The sequence below is a fragment of the Hippocampus comes genome, unplaced genomic scaffold (genome assembly GCF_001891065.2).
Source record: "Hippocampus comes isolate QL1 unplaced genomic scaffold, H_comes_QL1_v1.1 scaffold117, whole genome shotgun sequence".
Classification (NCBI taxonomy): Eukaryota; Metazoa; Chordata; class Actinopteri; order Syngnathiformes; family Syngnathidae; genus Hippocampus; species Hippocampus comes.
The window spans coordinates 638,135-660,964 of NW_017805225.1; the positions used below are offsets into that span (position 1 = coordinate 638,135).

Here is a 22,830-nt window from a genome sequence, read left to right on the forward strand (position 1 = left end):
ACGGCTTACTATACATGGTCTTTTTTTTTGGGCTAAAAACGCCTTACTATACATGGTCTTTTTTTCGGCTAAAAACGCCTTACTATACATGGTCTTTTTTTCGGCTAAAAACGCCTTACTATACATGGTCTTTTTTTCGGCTAAAAACGCCTTACTATACATGGTCGTTTTTTTTGGGCAAAAAACGCCTTACTATACATGGTCGTTTTTTTCGGCCCAAAACCTTTCTATACGTGGTTGTTTTTTTCGGCCCAAAACGCCTTACTGTACATGGTCGTTTTTTTCGGCCCAAAACGCATTCCTATCCGTGGTCGTTTTTTTCGGCTAAAAATATACCATGTATAGGGTCGTTTTTTTTTGGCCCAAAACACCTTACTATTGTATTGTAAGGCGTTTTGGGCCAAAAAAAAACCCCGACCATCTTGAGTAAGGCGTTTTGTTTATTGTTCCTTGGTGTGAGGGTGAGCGCGAATAGTTGCACGGAGAAGAGGATCCGAAAATGGATGGCCGTGCATATTTTTGAGACCGCACAGGAAGGCCGGAATCAAACCCTTTACCTCCGCAGCGCGGGACCAACAAACTTACCATTCGACTACCACGCACGAAATGAATCCTCTCTGTTGTCCTTCGGTGTGAGTGGGAGCGCGAATAGGATCAGAAAATGGATAGTCATGTATGTTCTTGAGAACACACAGGAAGGCTGGAGCTGGAATCCAACGCTGCACCCCCGCAGTGCAACACCGACACAATAAACATTCGACTACCAGTCAGGTCACAATTCACATTGTCCGTAGATGTGAATGTGAGCATGAATAGTTGTGCGGAGGAGAAGATCAGAAAATGAATGGTCACGCACTTTTTTGATAACGCACAGGAAGGCCAGAGCCTAATTCGAATCCCGCACCTCTGCAGCGCAACGCAGACGCACTAACCATTCAACTACCAGGTAGGTCATGAACACTCTTCCCACGGGTCCTTCAAGTTCATAAAAATCCATCAAAAAGTGAAAAAATGTTCTTAATTGTGCTTCCTGGTTCCCGCTCTGCTTTTCCCGCGGTCTCCGATCAGTTCCGATGATGATCACGTGATCACTTCGGGTCATTTCGGGCCAATTTGACATCCAGTATGTCAAATAAAGGGTTAGCTAATTGCCCCTAAAAATAAAGATGTGCCCTTCCAATGACAACAATGATTTGAACACCAGCTCAGTGAAATGTGGCTTTCCGTTCATTCAATCCACCATGAATCCCCTGCGAATGGAGAAGAAGTCCTTAAAAAGTGGCTAAATTAGCCCTCAAAAGTCCTTAAAAGATCCATAAATAAAAAGCAAGTGGAAGAGTGGGAACCCTGAAAACAATACTGTAAACACTCCTGATTTGCACAATATGCACACCCAAGTGCTGATTATTTTGTAAAAATCCTAAACACAAGCAATTTGGCAAAATGTTTTCATAATTATTTTAATATGAGAGTAAACATGGATTTTCCATCCCTATCACACCAGCTCTGTTCTTACAAAATGTTTGGAGTGTGAGTAATACAAGCGTGTAGGATCCTTCCACACTCGACAGCATTTCTGTGTTCTTTGCTGTGCCAAACTAAATAAACCCATTGTGCATTTTTTTCTTCCCGATTAAGATTGACATGTAGTATATTCCCTGCTGTTTTTTCTTTGGTGAGTTTCTGGTGCTGGCTCATCGTCCGGGTCCATCCTTAGCCCCTCCGCGTTGTTGGGCCACTCCACCGATGTCGTTCACCGTCAGCAGAAAACTCATTTAACGTTTGGTAGAAGGGGTAGCAACTGGAAAGACCAACTTCCTTAACATGTTTGCTTCAAATAGCTCACATCTCTACCTTCAAAACCAAGCATTATTCAGTTCAACAACAGTTCTTCTTATTCACTTTATTATAAGAACGTGGTATTAGTGAGAAAAAAAGACTGATGAAAATGACAACACCATGACTGGAAAAGCATTGAACAATTTGCACACGCACACATGGGAAAAAAAAAAAAACTGGCTCAGAGACCGGCATCCCATGACCACAAACTGTACAACAACAAAACCCAAATGTGATCTGACGTATTTGTGAATAGCGTTTTAAAAAACGCATACGTTGCTCAGCATGATGGATTTGTATTTGCGTGGTCCAGGTAAAGGCGAACTGATATTTAGATGGAGCTCCCTCTGCCCACTCCTCCTCTTGATCGACCAAGCGTGCCTAACGCCAAGGGGGGAAATCAAGGTTTTAGAGCATAGAAGCAATATGGATTTCTGTTGAGCACATGTCTCGGCATTGCGGTTAAAATGAACGGCTACCCGATTCCATGCGAACTGTGAAAAGCATTTCATGTCCTTACCTCGGCGGCTGATCAGCACGCGTCCTTCGCCCCTTCCTCTGCTTCCTCTGCTCAGCGGGGTGCTCATCACAGGTTGAGTGGTCACCACGCGCCTCTGAGTGACGCCGCTGCTGTCTGTAAACACAGCAGATGGGCGTCCCCAACGTTTCCCTTTGAGCAAATGTTCACCGTCACCCGGTGGCACGCTTCCTGCTCACTTTTAGGGGGACGAAATTCATGACAACGAATGAGTCTATCCAAACATCTTACTGCACAACGTGTTGAAAATTGTGGAGGAATCGGCGTCTTGACTGGTGGATGGAAGTGACGCATCTTCACTTTGCTGTCCCGCAGTCTCCATGTCGGCGCGGCTGTCCAAAGAAGCCTCGGCGGGTGGACTGAAAGAGGCAAAGACGATAAAGAGCAGTTATAGATATGAGGCGCACTCACAAATTCCCTAAAAGTAGCTCACCCTTCTTCTTGTTCCATGAACACCTCGTCTCCATCGTCGCCCGGTGTGGACATCCCAGTCGAGGCAGTTACCATGGGAACAGACTGGGACGCCATGTTGTCGCCACTGTCTGAGGGCAGAGACTCCGTAAAGACCGTCACTGGCGCACAAAGTGAAGATACAACGTCAAGTCGTTCTTTCGACGGGCCGCGATAAATGCGCGCATGCGTACGTGCGCGTGTCCCTCACCAGGTGCAGCCACCTGCAAAGGGGTCGTGGGGACACTTCTTCCTCCTCCGTCCTCATCATGAGCAGCCAGGAACAGCGGGGACTCGTACATGCCCAGACCTAATCACGCAATGGCGGCTTAGTGTGCTTCCCTGGTTGCAAATCAGTTGAGGCGTTTGTCAGGTTGCTCCACGAGTCCTTAGTTTGGTTGCTTTTTTTTGTGCTTCATGTACCATGTGACGTCCTCTCTTCACTTATGGCTCGCAGTAATGTATGAACTGCTCATGAGTCGACGTAGGTCGTTTTCAAGTCAGAAGAGGCGACAGTCTAACATTAAACTTGCACTCCAATTACAAGCTCAGAAAAGGACATTTGGAGCACAAAAGCGTATTTGGAGTGCACAAGAAACGTTTTGGTGAACCTTGTGCGCTGACCGGGCGGAGAAGTGCACCACAAGCAATGGACTGGAGTTATATTTTGGGCAGGTGTCATTTGTTGCGCGCTACCTCCTTGAGAGGCCAGCTGCCCCAGGTCCGAATGCGATGCCGAAGTCTGAGGGAGCAGGTCTTCAGGAGGTCCAAATCTAAACCTGGTGGACAGACCTGCAACCTGAGGAGAACTGAGGTGACAGAACGACACGGGCGATCAACGCGGGGATCCGAGCGCTATTCCGCCAAGAAATGGTGCCGAGCTCTGCTTACTGGATAGCTTCAGCAAAGCCGTCAGTACGGTGGGGCACGACCAGAGTCGGAGTACTTGGAACCATCCTGTCATCATCGTCAAAGAAATGTTGCTGAAACACAAAAGCACACGTTAAAGCATCACGGCGCGAAGTTTAGACTTTGCGAACACGATGTCCTTCTGTTTTACGAGGTCGACAAAAAAACAAACAAAAACAACCCTCTTTCAATGGGAGTGCAGTGGCACATTGACTGATGGAGCCATTTTGGGCCACATTTTACAGTCCTCATTGTTTGCCCCAGTCATGAAAATCTGCAAAACGGTAGCAGCCAGTGGAGGCATTTGGTGAACATCCTCCCATCTACTTTGGCTTACCGGTGCGGAGCGTCAGAACATGGCAGCCAATACAGACGTGACAACAAAAAGCTTCGTAACGCTCCAGACAGTCCAGCGACGAAGACGTCTTACCATGCTGCCTATCCCTGGCGTCAGCTGTGGTCCTCGACCTACTGATGGTCGTCGGAGTTGGGAGGACTGTCTCTGGATAGTGGATAGCACACACACAAAGATGCAAAATAAACCTCACCGTTTACTCTATGTGCTTCTTACTTGATGGTTCCTAAGAGCATGCACATGTTTTGTCCCGACTTAAAATGCATTTTTTGTTGGGGAGCGTGTATGTGGGGCCCCTTGCCCGCCAGGCCACACCCACTAAGAAAGCGGCACTCGGTTTAAAAGGAACTGTCCAATCCAAAATGAGCCGCAGAGCACCCAAACTCTACGGGACGGTCGAGTGGCGTTCATTCGTATCGCACGGTGTGCTATGCTACGGTGCGACACCTGCTATGCCGATGAGGTTTTAAGTTTACCTGCGTATGGGGGGGCCCGAGCTCTGAAGCTGGGGGTTGGATGTACAGTCGTGGGGGGAGGGAGTGCGGGGGCCTTCGGGGTTGGGGTAGGCGGAGCGTAAGGGAAGAAGTGGAAGGTGAGGGCGTGGACGGGGAGGACGTCGGGGGGACGTGCACGGCCTCCTTCTGGGCTTCCGACTCGCCGGTGCTGCCGGCGTCACCTGGAGGAGATGACCGACGCATTTAGGGAATGCAAGAGGAAGGAGCAAAGCAAAACCCTTTTTAACGTCGCTCACTGCCGCGGGACGGCTCAGGGGCACCCTGGGAATGATCCTCCTCAGCGCCGGTGGGAACGGAGGGCTGCTGTCCGTCTTCTTCGGCATTCCCATCTTCCTCGCTGCTTTCCTCTTCTCTCTTCATAGCAGCGCTACTTGCATCATCGCCATCCTCCTCGTCATCATCATCTTCTTCCTCCTCTGCCCCCTCCGCCTTATACTAAAAGTGAAGTAGCGCTTTGAGAACAGATCTGGATATGTTTGGACAATAAGGAAAAAAAAGGGGTGCACCTCCTCTTCCTCCTCCTCCTCTTCCTCCTCCCCTTCTTCTTCTTCACCCTCCTCCTCCTCCTCCTCCTCTTCCTCACACGCACCCGTGGTCTCCGGTTTCTCTCCTCTGCTCTCACGGCTTTCGCTGTCTGTGTCGATAACAATCACTTCACGAGTCAGACCTGACTCCTGAGGGGACGTCCGATCTGAAGGGACCGACTGGGACATGCCTTCCGCCTCTATGTCGTCATCTTCGGGGATGACAGGAAAATCTTCTGGAAGCTCCTACACAGCAAATAGTGCAAACCTTGTGATTAGCCCATCACATCTAATCAAGCACGAAAATAATCGGGCTCGGCGGGAAATTCACACTGCTACCGGAACAGAATGCGACACCCAAGTCGGAGGAAACAAAGGTAGTCGGAAATGTGTCGGGTCACAGCTGGAGTTGAAACATTCGGGAACTCTGGAAGGAATTCTTTCTTTGAAAACATTGTCAACTGACCTGACTGTTGTCGGGTGAATCTTGTCTTTCACCTTCATCCCGTAGATCTTCGATCTCCTCATCACCTTCCATCTGCGGCAGTGTTAATTCAAAGTTAAAGGACAGCAAAAAAAAAAAAACACTTGTAAATGCCCTGGTTTGATTTTCACAGTACAGTACTGTATTTGCTGCGTCAGCAATTTTTACGATTCTTTTCACATGTTAAACCAATGTAACCATTACAATGTTAATGTTAAAATGTTGGCTTGGCTCATTAGGTAGGACATTCTCGAAACAATTCGAATCACAAAAATGAAATCGGAAACCGAGCTGCTTATGGAAGACAAACTATGAGACATCGACCAAAGGTTTGGCCAGGACTCGAGCGTAACGCAGCACTTTTTGACATTTGGATGGCAAAAAAATTCAAGGAGGCAATCGGGACGTCTGCATTTACCTGCAGGCCAAGAGTTTGTCTCAGTCGGAGCTTTTTGGCGGTCGAAGGGGCCTGAGAACTCTCTGGTTTGATGTCGTCTTCCTCGAGATCGTCCTCTCTACTTCGCTTTGAACTCGCTGTGGTCAAACAGAAAATCATTGCGCGCCATTACGGGGCTTTTATAGAACTGCTGCTGCGCTTCGGTACGACGGCGCAACAGCGGGCCACTTTGCAGGCGAAGTTTTGAGGACGCTTGGAGGCATCGCACTGCGGCTTACGTGCTCCGACGACGGCAGAGGATGTCGACGGCCGTTCTGTATCTACGCTGCTGCCTACATCCTGAGACGCCGCTTGCTGCTGCTGCTGCTGCTGCTGAGTGGGCTGGACAAATGCCGTGGCCTGCGCGCCGCTCGGTTGCGTTATGGATGCGGGTGCGCTAAGACTGGAGATGACCGTGTGGGCAGCGGCTCCCGTAGTCATCAACACTAAACAAACAGAAGCATTGCGAATACTTGAGACCTCAGCACTCTTCGGTTCCACTTGCACGTCGGTGGAGGACCGTCGTTTATCCATCGGTTACAGGTTACGGGTCCAAGGAAATGTCTACTACTAGTAGTAGTATTTAAAAAAAATAATAATTCTTACCCTCTTGGCTCTCGGTCTGTGTGGTTGGCATAACAGTGGCGGTGGGCGTTGGCATGGGGACGGTTGCTGGGGTAACCATAGGTCTGATACTGGCACGGGGCGTTGACTTGCTGCCAGGTGAAGGGCTCGGTTTGTTGCTCGGAGATGGAGCACTTGGGGTGGGGCGGATATTGGCAGTCGGCGGTTCGGACAGGCTCGAGCTGTTCGCCAAATATGGGACGATATTTAAAGGGTTTAGAAAACCATTTTGTTGATTCGAATACCTGAGAAACTGCAGTGCCCACTCGGTCCCAAAAAAGTGGAAAAAAAAAAGAAAAAAGACGTGACCAGAAGCCAGCGGCCGCCACGTGAACAAGTTAACGCGGGAAAGATGCGGCACAGACAATAAGATTGAGCGCAAATATTAAACAACAGAGAATTAGCCCACAAGTTTACATTGTACCTTTTTAGACAAGGGAGTGTGTGACTGATTTTACGTTGATTTAAAAAAATGACCTGCACGGATGACAACTTTCATTCCGTACTCACTCAAAGAGTGTGTTTGTCATTTCGTGCATTAACATGACAGCGGTTGCCTGATTTTTATGCCTGAATGACTCTGGAAACAACTATTGGTATTATTTGTAACAGTCCACGTAGAAGGACTGTAGGAACACATGGGAGGTTGGCGATCGGTCATTTGTTTTGATCCCGGAGGCTTGGAAAGGTCATATTGGTCAAGCTGAAACACAACACCAGGTGCCGCTGTGCAATGAATCCAGAAGTCACCCACCTGCTCCGGTCCTGGGCTGGACTCTTCAAAGAGAGCTGTCTCTGGTCTCCAGATCTGTTCTGATCACCCACCTAAGTAAAGAGGCAACTTGAAATGACAACTCAAGAGCCGATGACGCCGACGTGATGATTGCTGCGTTTCATAATTTAAAAGACCGGCGACACGTGCATGCTTGTGAAACGTTCAGGTTGGATTACCTTCGACCCAGTCTGGTCCTGAGATTCCTCTCTGGGCTCGGAGTGAGTTTGAGTCTCCCGCAGTTCTCGGTCAAGCCGCAGAAGTCTTCCTTCATACTGTGACTTCATGGCGTTCATCCTCACCTCCAGTTCCTCCTTACACTGCTTGAGGTCTTCAACCTCTTTGCTCAGATTCTCTTTTGCAGCTGAATAAAAAGCGCCATGGGTGTAAGAAAAACAATTAAAAAGTGTACCGGTATATTGCAGCTTAGGATACAGTATTACGTTTGAGTGCACAGTTGGAACCTACAATTCAGCTGGTTGATTTTCGTCTTGGCTCCGACAAAGGCCTTCTTAGTCTTCTCCTCTTTGTCAGCCATCTGCTGTCTGAGCTTCTCTTCCTTGTTCTTGCTTACAGACAGCTGCAAGCCAAGCATTACAAATTACTCCAAACACTCTGTTATTGAAATGGATATGTGTTTTGTTTTGTTTTGTTTTTTTAAGCACATCGAGACGTTAGAGATCATTGGGCTCAATCGCATTCAGTTGACGACTTTCAAACGACAGCCAAAAACACACCTCCTGTCGGAGTCGTTCAAGCTCCACTTGGAATGGCTGATTTGCGTCCGTTGCGGGATGATCATCACTGGCGTGGATCGACAGGTTCTGGTCCGGAATCGTCTGCGCCGCTTTGAGAGCTTCATTGGCTTGCTTGACTTCCTGTAGCTGTTCTTGAAGGCGCTTGGTTTCTGCTTGTTCAGCAGACAGCATCTGACAAACAAAGTCGGAAATTTTAGATTTTAAGCACGGCAGAATCTTCTTCCAACAATGGCCCACAAACTTTTTTCATACAAGATCAGAATTCCCGCAGGTCGGAAACTAAAATTTTAATATAAATAATAACATATTTTTCAGCCTCGAATAATAGATGAACTGGAAGTATTGTCATTTTTTTAGTCTTTCATCCGTTCGGACTGGCTGCTTTGGACTGAGCCACGGCCTGGTGATTGGGGGACCACTGGTGTAGAATATGCCTTACCTTATGCAGAGTGTCCACCTGGCCTTGCAGCTGAGACACCTATGGAGAAGCAAGCAGACACAAAACATTTTTATTTTGTTTGTTTGTTTGTTTTTTTTTTAATATGCGCGCAGCCCAGTGGTTAGGGGCCCAGTGGTTAGGGGCCGCTATGCTAGTGGACAATATAAACCGAGGGGAACACAGTCACTCACCTGACTCTCTGCTTGGTTCAAAGAGCTTTTAAGATTGTTTATCTCCTGCTGGTGGGTCTCCTGGAGTTTTTTATGACTGGTAAGGTTTTGCTGCAGAGAGTCTTTAGTCTGAAGGAGCTCCTTCTGGATCCGCTGAATCTGGCTTTGACGGGCCTGAGCCTGACATTGAGCCGATTTCAGTTGGTTCTGTGTCTGCAATCGAGACCGATAGTCCGGGATGACTACTGTGGATTCATGTTGAGGAAACTCAGTAGCACTCGCCGGGGTTTACGTGGAGTCTTGTATTCCGATTCGAATGAAACCGAGTGACCAAACGAAATGAAAATACTGCATATAAACAACTCAATCGGAACAAAAAGACCATATCCAAATGCAATTTCATTCGTGTTCACAGGGGAGGCGTATTCCTTTGCCGATCCGGACAAAACGTCATGGAGACGGTTTCATCGGAATGGCCAGGCTGCGTTCGGTCCGCGCATGCTCTGCCTTGATGTAAATGCGTAGCGGCGGCGTCATTTTGATGCGTCTGCGCTGGGACGACGTGTTTTAAACTACTTGTAAATTGTTTTCAATCCATCTGTTGCCTTCATAAAATTGTTAAAACAATCACAACTCCTGCGCTAAACGCATGACGGAACTCTATCTTGATACATGCCATGATCTTTACACCGCTCTGGGTATCACGCGGCTGTGCCGACTAATGTGCCGGTACCCGCAACTGGCAGAAATAGATCGCGTCACACGTAAACCGGTTGACCAGATCTCTCCGGTCGGAATGATTTCAATCAAAAGGACAAACAAGTCTCCATGTAAAACCAGCTATGCGTCAACCCTCCTAAAAGCGTCCCATTTTTGAGGGAATATGACAGCCGGTGTTGTAGGGAAGCGCCGCTTACTGTACCTGCTGCGTGAGGGTCTTTGCTTGTTGAAGCTCTTTCTGACTCTGCTGCAACTGTGTCTGGGTTTGAGACAACTGGGCTTGAGTCTACCGAAACAAAAATAACAATGGAAATGGTTCATGATGCTTATTTAAAGTCAGAAGACTAAAAAGGTGGTCTTGCCCGCTTTGACGGAGAGCTATGTAAATACAGTGTTATAGTTTTGCACACCCCACTTTTCTTTTTTTTTTTGGAAAAGAAGTTTAAAATATAGCGTGAATATCATTCCACTTCAGAACTCTGTCAAAGTTGGTGCTAAGTCTGCACAAAAAAAAAAAGACATTTTATACCATTGTATTTGAAGCCTGAAATGTGACAAAAGATTAAAAAGTTCAAGGGGACCGAATACTTTTGCAAGCCACTGTATTTAAAAAACAAACAAAACAAAAACAAACAAAACAGACCCTCTGTACTTGTCTGAACATACAGATTGCACCTCCCGCTCAAACCAAAAATAAGTTTGTGGTTACAATACCTGTGTTAGCTGATTCTGGTTCAGCGTCAACTGGTTTTGGATCTCCTGTAACTTTTCCTTGGTCTGTTGGTTTTCCTTTTGGGTATTCTGAAGCTCCTGCTCGGAGTTTTTGGCCTGGAAAAAGGAATCCAATTTGACTCGCATGCCCACACTCCGGCTTCATCAGCATTAAAGATCCGTACTTTATATACTCTGGAAAAACTTCACACTTGTTTAAGGGTCTATGAACCAAACCCAGTCGTGAATAGAAAAAAGACCCCCCAAATGCTCATCATTGCGGCAAACAACTCGGGCTAAACTTCGGCAACGTACAAAGATTCACTTTATCATAGTTCCTGGCTAACAACCCACCATAAAATGCCATCAGCTGTCATTTATTTCATAACGCTCTGCACGGAGCCTCATCTCACCTTTATTGAATCATGGTTTGCACAATGATTCGAGGCTTTGCACTTAGATAAGGGCCGGTTAATTTAACGCTGTTGAAATCATACAATTCTACAGTTTGCATGTTGTTATTCCTTCAAACGAGCGCATATCCTCTCTCGCGGCGGCAGCATGGTGCTTACTTCCTGCATGGACTCTTTCAATGCGGCCAGCTCCTCTTTGACCTTGTTGAGTTCCTCTTGACTTTTCGTGAGCTCCTGCTGCTGCACCGGACTTGTTTCGCCTTGCGTTTTAGCCGAAGTCTCCTCGACCAGCTGGGAAATAGAATAGAGCAGGTCTTACCGCAGCCGTCGACGACGACATTAAAAACCAACGTGACAAACTGCAAGCCCACCTTATCGTGCTGGGCTTTGAGCTCTTCATACTGGGTCTTGTAGCGGCGCCCGATCTTTTTCACCTGCGTGATGGTCTTGTTTTTCTCAAGAATGTCATTGTTTTTTGTTCCCACTTCTTTCTTCAGTGCGTCCCTCTCTGCTGTTAGGCGGGTCACAGACTCTCTCAGGCTTTTCGCTTGAGACTGCGCCGAGTTCGTGCTGGTGCTGGATCTGGGATCAGGACATATTTCATCATACTGGTTACTTGCATTTCAAAGTAATACGTTTCTTCACAATATTAACATCGGTGTGTGGAGTAATAGGATATTCATTACTTTTAAGTTACTTTTTAAAAATTGCTTTTGACATTTTAAAAAGAAAAAAAGACATTTGCAAACATAGATGGGAAGGTTAACATGTAATGAGGATTTTTCAACTATATTGTGTGGGGTGTAATGTTTCGACTCTGGTGGGCGATCGCTGCCATTGATTTTATATTTGTATCAATAAGATGTTTTTTTTTTGTAAATATCAGAAATTATATTTTCCAATAAATATTACTCAAATGAATTTACACACATGGGAAAGATAAAACAGAAAGCACAATGCAAAGCCCTCGGTTACTTGTAATTCTCTTTATAGCACAGGGAGACCAAATGAAACTAAAAAACGAGCACATCGGGCTCCTATGGAATGGGCGTTCTATACGTTGACCGATTGGGTTTGCCGCAGCGTTAACATCATTGGCCAGCGCAGGCTTTCTGCCGGGCGGACTTGCAAATAACCGATCAGAGTGATCTGCATTTGGCAGAGTGCAAGCATTGACTCTTAATTCTTCACAAATTCCAAATGCTGATTTGTATTTATTAGGTTTGATCCTGCTTGTGCTTTGAATGTGTTTTGCATTTTGATTTTTTGGTATCCTGACAATGAATGGTCTGATGTTTCTAGCGTTTTTTTGTTGTTGTTGTTTTTACCTGGCCAGCTCAGTCTTCAGCTTGGCTGTCTCCTCTACCAGCTGGGAGATACGCCTCTGCTGTGCTTCTCTCTCAGCGGTGACTTTTTGTTTTTCCTGAACGTCGCCATCTTTCTGCTGGCTAACAAGTTGCTGTGGACAAGGAGTGGAAGAAAATGCCTTTTTAAAAGTACATTGTTCTGGGCAAGGACATGAAGAGCAGAGGCTTCACTAAGTACAGATTGAGTGTGGCCGGAACGCCGCTTTGTATGTACCAATAATAGCTTGTCAGTGATTCCAAACTAGAGTGTGGTGGCGGTCAAAGATTATCGGCGGTGCTCTGAAAAAATGATCCAATTGATCTTGTTAGAAGATGATTATGTCTTAAATCACAAAATCTTTGTTCATCTATCGATGGTAGCAACGCAGAGTGGTAGGAAGAACATTGCATTGCATGGCAGAAGGGGCACAATCAATCTGTGAAGCTACCAGTTACGATTCATACAACAGAAAAAGTCATCGTGGCTTTCTGCGACTGTGCCAGCTTTGTGTTCAATTAAGCAGGCCCGGATTTCACAGCAAGTCATTCGATTGGTGAATCCAATGAGAGACCATTAATAGGAATCCAGGAAATAAGTTTACGCGACAGTGTCAAGACCTACCTGTACTTTGGCTTTCAAGTGTTTTATGTCTTCCTCTAACAACCTTTTGTCAGCCTGCAGGGAACCGTTTCTGTCAGAGAGATGATACAATGACTCATTGAGGGGGCTAATGTTGGACTCCAGCTTCTTCACCTGGTTGACAGAAGAACAAAGGACGACGAGTCAGAATGAGGCCGAACGGAAATCAAGACGGGCAATAAAACTCATATACGCACGCACGCACAAAGAGGACTTACTTTTGCCTGTGCTTGCTGTAGCTCCTGTTCCAATTGCTCTCGGTCCATTTTCAGCAACTTGTTGGTCTCTTGGAGAGTGCCGACATCGCCCATGTTGTTCAGCTGAGCCTCTTTCTGAGCCAAGGTCTTTGTCGTGGCCTGACGGCATGACAAGATCTGTGTTTGTGTCCATTTACTCCTCAGAGGCAGTACTCAAACTAAATGGCTTCCTTGATCATAGATGAGATGTTCCAAAAAGTTTGTTGACCCATCCATCCATCCATCCATCCATTCCTACCTGCAGCTTCTCTCTCTCAGTGTTCAGAGCTTCCTGAAGCTCCTTAAGTTCCCGGTTTTGGTGTTCCATTCGCTGTTTGTAGCGCAGAGCTTCGCCTTCAGAGGCCTCACCTTGGGCCACGGCAATCTCCTTCTCTTTTCGTACAAACCTATATCATGCATAGATGTTTCAATTTCCCCCACTTGCTACGAAGCAAAGTTCAACATCCGACTCACAAAAAGGTCACTTGGAAACCCTCTTCCTCATCCACCTTTTGCTGTGTGGGTTACGCCACATTACCTGAGTATTTCTTGGATCTGTTCAAGTGTCTTCCCTTCCTCATTGAATGATAAGTCAAGCTGCTGCTGCTGCGGTTGCTGTCGATGACTCCTTGCGGCCATTTCATCCATTTGTTGGTGCAGGAGAGCGTTCTGCCTTCCCAGCTCTTCACCGCGCAAACTCTGACGAACCAATTCATCCTGAGGGAGTCCAAGTGAATACCGATGAGTGACGGCGACTGTTTCCAGCATCGTACTGGAAGAAATTTAGTGTTAGTTTCTGCTTAAAAGTTCCCTAGTGCTTCCTCCGACCTTCAGCTGCTTCTCCAAAGTTGTCCAGCCTGTCGTTTTTTCCTCTAAGAGTGTGTTGGACTTGTTCAGTTGCTCTTCAATCTCTCTCTTCCGTTCCGCCTCTTGTTGCAATGCTTTCTTTAACTCCTTGAGGACTTCCACGTCTGCGGCATGAAGCATCAGCTCTCGCTCGTATTTAGCCTGAGCCTCACCAGCTTGCTTGGTCTGAGACAAATACAATTTTGATTGGGTAAAACCGGCAAAAAACGGATACGCACAACTGACCACAAGTCTACTTGATTTCGTCAAAAACGGGTGAGCGGTCTCATTGAGTTATATGGGTACGCAGACAAATCCAAAGAAGCAACGTTCTTCCAATGCATTGCGTGCTATGGGACAATACGGAGAACGACGAATCAAAATCGATTAACACAATGAGGTATCTGTAAAAGATGCTGCTGCGAGGACACACTCACCTTTGACCTGTTCTATTCCTCCAATGCTTTGGTGGGGCCGAATTGAGGCGAGGCGTGTAAAGGTCAAGTGTGTCCAAGCACAACGAGAAATGCATGAGTGTTTGTGCGTGTCTGTGTGTACTACTGACCTGAAGCAGGCTCTCCTGTATGGCATTCTGCTCCAGAGCGACAGCTCGAGCGGCTCTCTCCAGGGCATCCTGCTGCTCTGCTTGGCTGGCCTTTAAACTGCGCTGCAGGTCACTCACCTGGAAAAGGAGAACGCTTTATACTGCACTTCTTCTTAAAGGGTTAAGCGATTTATTATGTTTTTTTTTTTTCTGGCGGGTTTGGATGTGTGTGGAACAAAGCACACAGAAACACAGGCTGATTTCCTACAAATACTCTGTGTGTGTGTGTGTGTGTGTGTGTGTGTGTGTGTGTGTGTGTGTGTGTGTGAGAGAGAGAGAGACAAGACCTACCTGTTTCTCAAGTGTGTCCAAAGACTTCCTCCTCTCTTCTTGCGCTTGCTGATTTTTCTTCTCCACCTCTAAAATTCTGTTTTCCAGCTGCTTCTGGATGTCTTCTGATTCCTTGAGTCTCGTCTCAACAGGAAAACGTAGCTGAGAGGACATCAAGAAAAGGCTGAATGTGCATGTGTGCGCGCGCATGATCGCAAAAAGAAATGGCATCAATTTTACCTCTTTCTCATTCTTCAGACTGTCTTCCAAAGTCAGGACCACAGCCCTGTACTGCTCAACAGTGGCATTAGCATTTGTTAGCTGCTCGGTCAGTTTGCTGTTCTGTTCCTCTGCAGCATTTAGATTACTTTTGACTTCCGCCAGCTCGGACGGGCCGGGCTGCTGAGTGGTTTGAACCGGAGAGCGCACTGAAAATATCGAGGGGAAAATGGTTCAAGAAAAGGGCCATGGCATTGACGAGAGCACCGCATTATTTCACTCAGAGGAAATTGTTACCTCTGACGGGTGTTCGAAGAGTTGCCGCTCTGGTTACTGGAGTGCTCGTACCCTCAGATGAGACAGAAGCCAGTTGAGCTTTCAGCGCCGCCACCTGCTGCTCAGAATTCTTCAACAACTCTCTTGTCTTCTGCTGCAGGGTGTTTTGAGTCTGAAGTTGTTTTTTAGCTTCTACCAACTGAGCCTGGATGGAACAAAACAGGATACGGAGATGGACGAAATGACTGAGGTCCACAAGCTTAGTTCAAGTTAAATATTAAAACGCAAATAGGGTTACGTGCATCCATATTGCGTCCAAGGGTATGTCTCTGAGCTACTTCCTGCTCCAGCCGAGTCTTCATCGAGGCCAGTTCTGTTTCCAGATTCTCAATCTTACTGTTCAGTCGGTGACGGATATCTGTGTCTGTGTGTTCCATTGTTAACTGCACCAGTTGAGAGAAAGAAGCAGCCAGAAGTGAAAATGAATTTGAAGGGATCATATGGAATATTGACTTTTTGCCTGTTTACAAATGGTTGGGTTTTGATGTGCCCGCCCTGCCATCAAGTGTGAAATTGACATCAATTTTTGTGAGCGGGCTATCTTTGACAATATTTCTGTGTTGTTATTCTGCTGTTCTGAATTTTGCCTCAAAGTGACAAGACAGCGGGGCTAGTTTAAATGAGACACAAATGCATACATGGGTCATAACCGCCCGCCCCAAAATAGAGATGGCTTTTGACCACAGAACGCCAGATATCTTTTCTCAAGACATCTGGAAAGCACTTTTTGGAAAACAAAGAAGAGGAAACATGAGAAGAACAGAAAGATGGTACCTGTATGGTCTTGAGGTTGGTGAGTAGTAGGTTTTGGTTACGTTGCTCTGCCAGCATGACCTCTTTCTCTCGATTGAGTCGACTCTCTGCTTGTTTTAAGATGTCTCTCTCTTTAGTCAAGTTCTCTACACGCACCTACAGACATAAATACACTTCCATGTGCAATGGCAGTCGAGGGGACAAACAAACTGGATACATGCTGGGTGCAGCCCTTTCAGCATGGAACATATCTCAGAAACGTGTTTGTATCAATTGGTGACGCAACATTGGGTGCAGAACATTGGGTGCAGAATGCTGTTCCTCACCTCCTCAAGAGCCAGTTTTTCATTAACTTGCCGCAGGTCCTGGGTCATAGTGTGAATAATGTGCTCATATCGTAGGACTGTCTCTGACATTTTTTGGTTCCTGTCCTGGAGAGCTGAGGTCTCTCTACGAAACGCTGTGACGGTCTCTTGGAGCATCTCATACCTACCGTAAAAAAAGCGATCCAGCTCAACTCAACTGTATTTCTAGAGCACTTTAAAACAACCACCGCTGTATACAACGTGCTGTACATGGAGCAAATATCATACATACAACAATAAACAAAACAATAAATTAATAACGAAGACGGTAGAATGCACAAGACAGTAAAACTAAGATCAAGTCGGAGTCATGCTGAGTCAAAAGCCAAAGAACACAAATGAGTTTTGAGACAGCAAACAAAGCAATTCATGGAGCCATTACCCCCCCCCAACCCCGCCGAACACACACACACAAAAACAGAACATGGCTCATAATGTACATTAATCACGACTGCAATTTTGCTCACACCTCTTGTTGCTGAACTCCACTTGAGAAGTCAATCTGGCATTACTGGAGCGAACCTCTGTCAGTTGACGCTCCAGTCTGTCATGAGAGTCATTCAACATTCTGTCGTTCTCTGCCTTCTCTTTCTTATACAAGGTGAAGGCGTCATGTAGCTGGAGGAGCAGAGACCCACATTGAGTTGAACACATGCTTGATTTTAACACCACTTGATCACGGCAATTCAGAAGAATGTTTGTTTTACCTGCTTTAATGCAGCTTTAGCCTGGGCGGTTTGTACAGAGTCAGCACCGGCGGCGGCTCTCTGAGGCGTTGACCGAGTTACTGGGGCTGACGGCCGAGTGGGTGCAGGGGGCGAAAAATCTGGACCGAGGAAAATGCATAAAATAAGCAAATGGATTTATGCCTTTTCAGGGAAGATTCATTCTCTCATTTGTTTTGGAGTGCCTGGATGTTGACAATCAACATTATGATGCGAGTGTTGCTCACATAAATTCACGAGTACCTCAGTCAAGTTAGGATCAAATCTGTACAATGAAACCTGTGACCTGTGATTTGTTGTTTCTTTGTGAATCACCTGCGTAGCCACATTCTCTGACCTTATTGCATATTAGATACATAGCAAATTATTCAAAACCATTAACAGGTCCAAAATGGGGTTCTGGATGTCACCTTGAGAGGGCAGGTTCAAGCCGCCGGTGCTCTGCGTTAGCAGGGCTTTGTACATGTCTCTCTGCCTAGCATTGGAGTCTGCAAGTTGCTTCTGTTGGTTCCGCTGGTCTCTCAGCTGCTCTGCCTCCTTCTGAAGTTTATCCACAACGGCCTCCAACTCTGAGATACTGCAAGGAAACAGACAGGCAGATGTTTCATGGATTTCGGAGCATTTATTTAAAGCAGATAGTTCATTAGCCGTAGAGCGTTAAAAACTGTAGCAGGCATTAAATGACAGTGGGAGTGCATGTGTGGCGTGTGGAACAATTGCATAATTTACTTTTGGTTTTATTAAATACAGTTGAGTTGAGATGAGTGCTTTCATCAGTCACACAACAGGGTCATATTTTTGACACAAAGTTCTTAACATTTGGAACATTTTAGTTGTAATTCTCATATTTGAAATCAAAATATCTAGAAAGTGGAATTTGGAGCGTTAACATGTCATCAGCTATGAGTAACGGCATTTCAAGCAATGCATCATTAAAAGTAAAAAAAAGTAGTAACAGTTACCGTGTAGATGTTGCATGGGCTTGCTGCCTTGTGCTCTCTTCCTCGAGCTTCCTCAGCCTTTCCAGCAGGCTTCTGTTTTGCGCCTGGAGCTCCTCCACGCTGCGGAAGGAAATCTGTTGCTGCCTGGTGACCTGGCCGGAAATATTCGAGGAAGTGCCATCGTCTTTGGTCACCTGATGACCTCGGGCTTCTTCAAGTTCAACTAGCAGTGCACATACCTGGAAGGAAGGAAAAGTAATACCACGCTGAGGAAATTATTTTAGCGATGCAAATCGTGGATGAGAAATGAAGTGTTACAAGACAGGTGACTTTTTATTTGTTGGTTATGATAATGGCGCTTGGCTGCTTGAAACACAATTGGGTGTTTGGTGTACGTGGCTATTTGCAAAGTACTTGGGTGGATGTATCATCCAGCAGTCTTTCTGTCCTCAGCTTGTCCTTCTCCAAATTGTCACACTGTTGCTTGGCCTCGTCCTTCTCTTTCTGTAAACGGTAGATCTCCTAATACGGACACACAAGTTGAATTTAGGGAAACATCCGGTTATTCCTATTCATTTTCATAAGAATTGAAATGATGTGTGCATTGAATGTCGACGTCTCAGACCGTTCGAGCCTGTTCCAGTTTATTCCACAGGGAGGCCATTGAATTCTGCATGGTTTCGTACTCCTCCCGCTGACGTTTGAGGACAGGCGCTTTGGATTCCACCTCCTGGATGACCTCATCCAACACTTTGTTCACCCTTCTGGTCTCCTGCTTCTCCAGTTGCAGCCGAATTTCACACTCGGAATATGCATTATACAGCTGACAGCACACAGACAAAAGAAAGATGGCAAATCAGTCAACGGAACAGTAGCGCGCAAAAGACAATGTTGAGCACCCATTTGACTGTTTTTTTGATTTTACGACAATCAATGAGATTGCATTTCCATTTTTTTGCCCATCATTTCCTAGAATGAATGATGACGTACGTCAAACATAAAACAACGTATCTCACAGAAGCCTATATGGAAACTCAAAAGGTGGTTCAAGACAGGCTTGTTGTTCAACTTACGTCAAAGAACTTCATTCCAGGCTTGACGATGGCAGCAATGGCGGCTGCAGATGGACACATGGACTCCAGCTGCTCCTCAGTCAGTGAGGGCGCACCTCAAGGAAAACATTCGACACATTTTAGAACAATGGGCAAGAAAGACTACATTGACGAGAAAGCAGTGACTCCCAAACTTTATGTCCACCCTTTATATCCCGGCAATTTTGCAATAATGTGGGCTAAAAAAATACATTAGCAATATATATGAACTAATGTACGACTATTCAATTGGAGTTTTTTTTTTTTTTTTAACCAGACAATAGATCCAAATTAGAAAACAGCATGGGAACCTTTCCACAGGCAAACAAAAATCTCCATAAAAGAACGAAAAGAAAGTGGTGCTCTTTTCTTACAACAGTATTTGCCGGAGGCCTTCGTCACAGAATTTTCCAACTCTTTCTCCATTTTCTTGATCTTCTCTTGAAGCTCCGCCTCCAAATGGGCCTTTTGCTCATCCGCATCAGACACCTTCTTTTCCAGCATTTTGTTAGCTATCGGGACACAGTAAGAGAGAGGACGTCGAGGGATTGAGCAACAAACATGCAGGTTTTTCACATTTTCCAGCGGAGGTACTTCAAATGCCTTGAAGTGGACATGAAACTTTCATTTCAGAAGAAACAAAAGGTTCCGCACACTAGATATTCAGATGAGATGAGAGGTCAATCAAGTTCCAGTAAAAAATAATCAGCAAAAAAAAAAAAAGCATAAAATGTCTCAAATGGAATCAAACCTTCAGCAGTGTTTTTAACCAATTTGCCGAGTTCTTCTACTGCTCTGTTCAGTTCTTGATTCTTAGTTTCCATCTCTGCTGCTACACCCTGCAAAATGGGATGCGTTTAAAAAACGTTTTCATATATGAAGAGGAAAAACTTAATTGTGATTACATCCAAGACTAGTAACTAAGAAGGACAAGTGCCTCGAAAAGATGAGCAAAGAGTACACATTTGTTGATTCTACAAGATCTCACACCTTGTAGAGAGAAGACAACTTGATATGGGCATTGAGCTCATTCCGGTATTTCTCCTCCATGGCACTCAGTTCGTCCTTAGCCTAGAGTTGAACAGAAAGTAAGAAAACTGGGTCCCATTTCACATTTCCAACACATAGCTCATTATTTATCATGTACCGTATTTTCCGACTATGTCGATTATTTTTTTCACTGAGGCAAATGTAAACCCAAACTCTCAGGTTGAGATAACAGCAGTAAACAGTCAGAGCTTTTTCAGTAGCCCTTACCTACAAAAACGAACGTACTATACTTTACATGTCGGGTTCAAGGACCATGCTGACGTATCGATTTGTTTACCTACCTGTTTCAGTTTGTTATTGAGGTCTTCGGCTCGTTCATGCTGGTTTTCATTGGACTGCTTCAGAGAACCGAGTTGACTTTCCAATCTGGTCACCTATTGACAAAAACACAATCAATAGTATAAATGCTACACCATGTATAGAATCATGTGCTTCAAAAACCCCCCCCCCCCCGGCCTTTTTTATTTATTTTTTTTTTTTTACCTTGGCTTATGACAATTTTTAGCAAGAGCAATTGCAACAGCATTGTGTGGAAAAAACAAAACAAAATGGTGGCTATTTAAAAACGTGGATATTATGGATTTTAGTAGAGAAGAGATTTGTCGGTGTCTTTCATAAACCCTCATGGCATGGTCGTGGAAGTCAAGTCCTACTTGTTTGACATACTAAATAATTATATAGCCATTTTTAAAATCTTATGTATCGTGTTGGCTGGACTTGGACAAGTGACAAACAAAATAAAGGCATATTTATTTAGATTTATTCCAATTTCAAATCCTCATCGTGGCTACCCCCGTTTTACACAGTAGACTCACTTTCTGCATTTAACTCCAGCGTTTGTGTGTTACCTGCTCAGTCTCGCTTTTCAGGCTACCCCGCAGCTCTAGAATCTCTTTGCCCGTCTCTCTGTTACTGCTCAGCAGTTCCTCAGTTTTGGTCTTCAGTTCCGCAGATAACCACTCAATTTTCTGATCCAGCAGTTCTTTTTCCTGCTCCATGCGCTTCTCCCGGTGCTACAGGAACATGCACAACCAGGAGATATTTGAGCATTAAAGCAACATGTTATGATTACCTGGCACATGATAAGAATAACAGGGTGGACATTCCCATTATTACAGTTTAAACCAAAGGTTTCTAGGTTTCATATTTTCACTCACAATCAAGAGCGCTTTTGTTGACGGCTCAAGTGATAACAGTCAAGTCAGCATGTTAAAGCACTCCTTCACTGCCTTCCGTTCTGATGAAAGATTGTTTCATTGTATACCTGCACAGAGGCCTCAGAGGATTGGATCTCATCCAGTTTCAACTGCAACTCCAACTTGACTTTGTTGGTCTCCATCAGTTTCTCATTCAGGCGCTTTACATCTTCTAAAATGCACAAAATTACAAGCAAAAAAACTGAAAACCATCCAATTAGGCATATGTGCAGCAATGGCCCTTCACCCACTGGACCCTGGTTTGTGATGTGAGCAAGCATACCAGTCAGGTTCTCCACCTCTTGCGTTCTCTTCTCCAGAAGCCGCGCCAGTTCCTTTTTTTCCGCCTCAATCTCATACTTTGACTTGTACTGCTGCATTCCGATACACGCAGACAGACACATTTTTGTCATCGCGTCACATATTTTATACAACTTTAAATATTATTGACCCATACCTGCTGCTGAGTTTCATCCTCAGGAGTGTCTCCGTCAATTCCCTTCAGAGCACTCAACTCTTCATCTGTGCAAAGAAAAACAAACAAACAACATCCTATAAATAGCATAATGTAAAAGTTAACATTTGGGCACTCTTGTTGTGATGAGTGTCACAATGGACCGATTATACATCCAGCTATCAGTGTTAAATTGAAACAAAGTAAAACATCCCAAGTACATCTCAGCGTATGAGTGAAAACCCACTTAGTTTTTTATTTTCCTCCTTGAGTGTCTGCAGGTCTCGCGTGGCAGACAAGATCTGTTCTTGACTCTCCCCAAGTTTCTTATCGATGTCAAAGTACTGCTGTTCTGTAGGGGAACACAATGAACATGAAACCACAAGTGCAAAGTCACAAATCAGTTTCTCGGTGGCACAAATACTGATGAATCCGTTTACTAAAAGCATCACTATAGTTGATGCAACTAAATATACTCCATGTTGTCATATACACACAGGAAGGACTTTACTATGCCGAATTGAAACAGCTTCTGATAAAAGATGCCTGTCGCCAAAGTTAGCCATGTCGCTTTCGTTAGCCGGTGATGGTAGCATCATGTGCAACACATTGTATTCCCAAATTCATCAGAAGACGGATTTTATATAGTGTATGTAGTGCCTCCACTAAGTGAATCCACGGCAGTTTACAAACTTCAAGAAACTATTCCAACTAAATTGAGCTACGTACCACTGTCCGCTTTGAATCTCTCCTGTTGGGTCCTGAGAGCCTCGTTAGCATTTTGAAGCTCCGTTACAAACTTCTCCAGCTTATTTTGGACACCTTTAGTGAGCTTATTCAACTCCGCTCGCTCCAGAACTTGCAACAGGGCGGCCGCCATCTCCGACCAGCAGGCAAAACGTTTAAAAATGCATTAAAGTTGCCCGGAATGCATACCTTGCTGTAGCTACTCAAGAAAAGTACTGGTAAGCTTTCAATTTTCTCACACGCAACATCAGGAAGTCAACTTTGCACTTCAAATGAAATGCAAAGATACCCTCTGAGAATCGAATGCAACGCAGTCTGTTGTTTTCTAGTTCTTTTAACTGTCTATTGTTTAAA

General features: G+C 45.3%; 1 protein-coding gene across 4 annotated transcripts; it reads right to left on the reverse strand.

Annotated features, from left to right (window-relative positions):
• Positions 1-1,888: 1,888 nt before the first annotated feature.
• LOC109515476 (nucleoprotein TPR-like) lies at positions 1,889-22,729 on the reverse strand. Of its 4 annotated transcripts, XM_019869275.1 has the most exons (56): positions 22,459-22,729; positions 21,977-22,081; positions 21,733-21,797; positions 21,559-21,649; positions 21,344-21,447; positions 20,928-21,092; positions 20,361-20,453; positions 20,020-20,100; positions 19,781-19,868; positions 19,404-19,541; positions 19,012-19,106; positions 18,564-18,761; positions 18,353-18,460; positions 17,960-18,177; positions 17,408-17,574; positions 16,980-17,098; positions 16,742-16,890; positions 16,234-16,396; positions 15,929-16,063; positions 15,397-15,537; positions 15,116-15,299; positions 14,840-15,027; positions 14,621-14,761; positions 14,291-14,407; positions 13,708-13,911; positions 13,418-13,596; positions 13,139-13,286; positions 12,862-12,999; positions 12,626-12,757; positions 11,986-12,116; positions 11,029-11,239; positions 10,817-10,948; positions 10,248-10,361; positions 9,736-9,819; positions 8,835-9,026; positions 8,644-8,682; positions 8,184-8,375; positions 7,915-8,026; positions 7,626-7,810; positions 7,429-7,499; positions 6,657-6,856; positions 6,290-6,496; positions 6,033-6,148; positions 5,597-5,668; positions 5,322-5,376; positions 5,113-5,240; positions 4,843-5,041; positions 4,568-4,767; positions 4,167-4,238; positions 3,719-3,810; positions 3,524-3,636; positions 3,039-3,137; positions 2,811-2,949; positions 2,609-2,736; positions 2,360-2,473; positions 1,889-2,220 (listed from the first exon to the last, which is right to left on the reverse strand). In XM_019869275.1, the coding sequence occupies exons 1-56, from the start codon at positions 22,607-22,609 to the stop codon at positions 2,171-2,173; spliced, it is 7,452 nt and encodes a 2,483-aa protein (XP_019724834.1). In that variant the 5' UTR covers positions 22,610-22,729; the 3' UTR covers positions 1,889-2,170. The 4 variants fall into 4 exon arrangements, with proteins under 4 accessions (XP_019724834.1, XP_019724833.1, XP_019724831.1 ...); XM_019869274.1 differs by having other exon boundaries at positions 2,811-2,919; positions 5,113-5,376; XM_019869272.1 differs by having other exon boundaries at positions 5,113-5,376.
• Between the last annotated feature and the right edge of the window lie 101 nt (positions 22,730-22,830).

Bases quoted from the DNA above. Each gene is read 5' to 3' on its own strand.
- LOC109515476 (XM_019869272.1), bottom strand. From the start codon at position 22,609: ATGGCGGCCGCCCTGTTGCAAGTTCTGGAGCGAGCGGAGTTGAATAAG. The intron at 15,028-15,115 runs GTAACAATTTCC...CGATATTTTCAG, and splicing joins TCTTCGAACACCCGTCAGAG to TGCGCTCTCCGGTTCAAACC. The intron at 8,683-8,834 runs GTGAGTGACTGT...GCTTCTCCATAG, and splicing joins TGAACCAAGCAGAGAGTCAG to GTGTCTCAGCTGCAAGGCCA.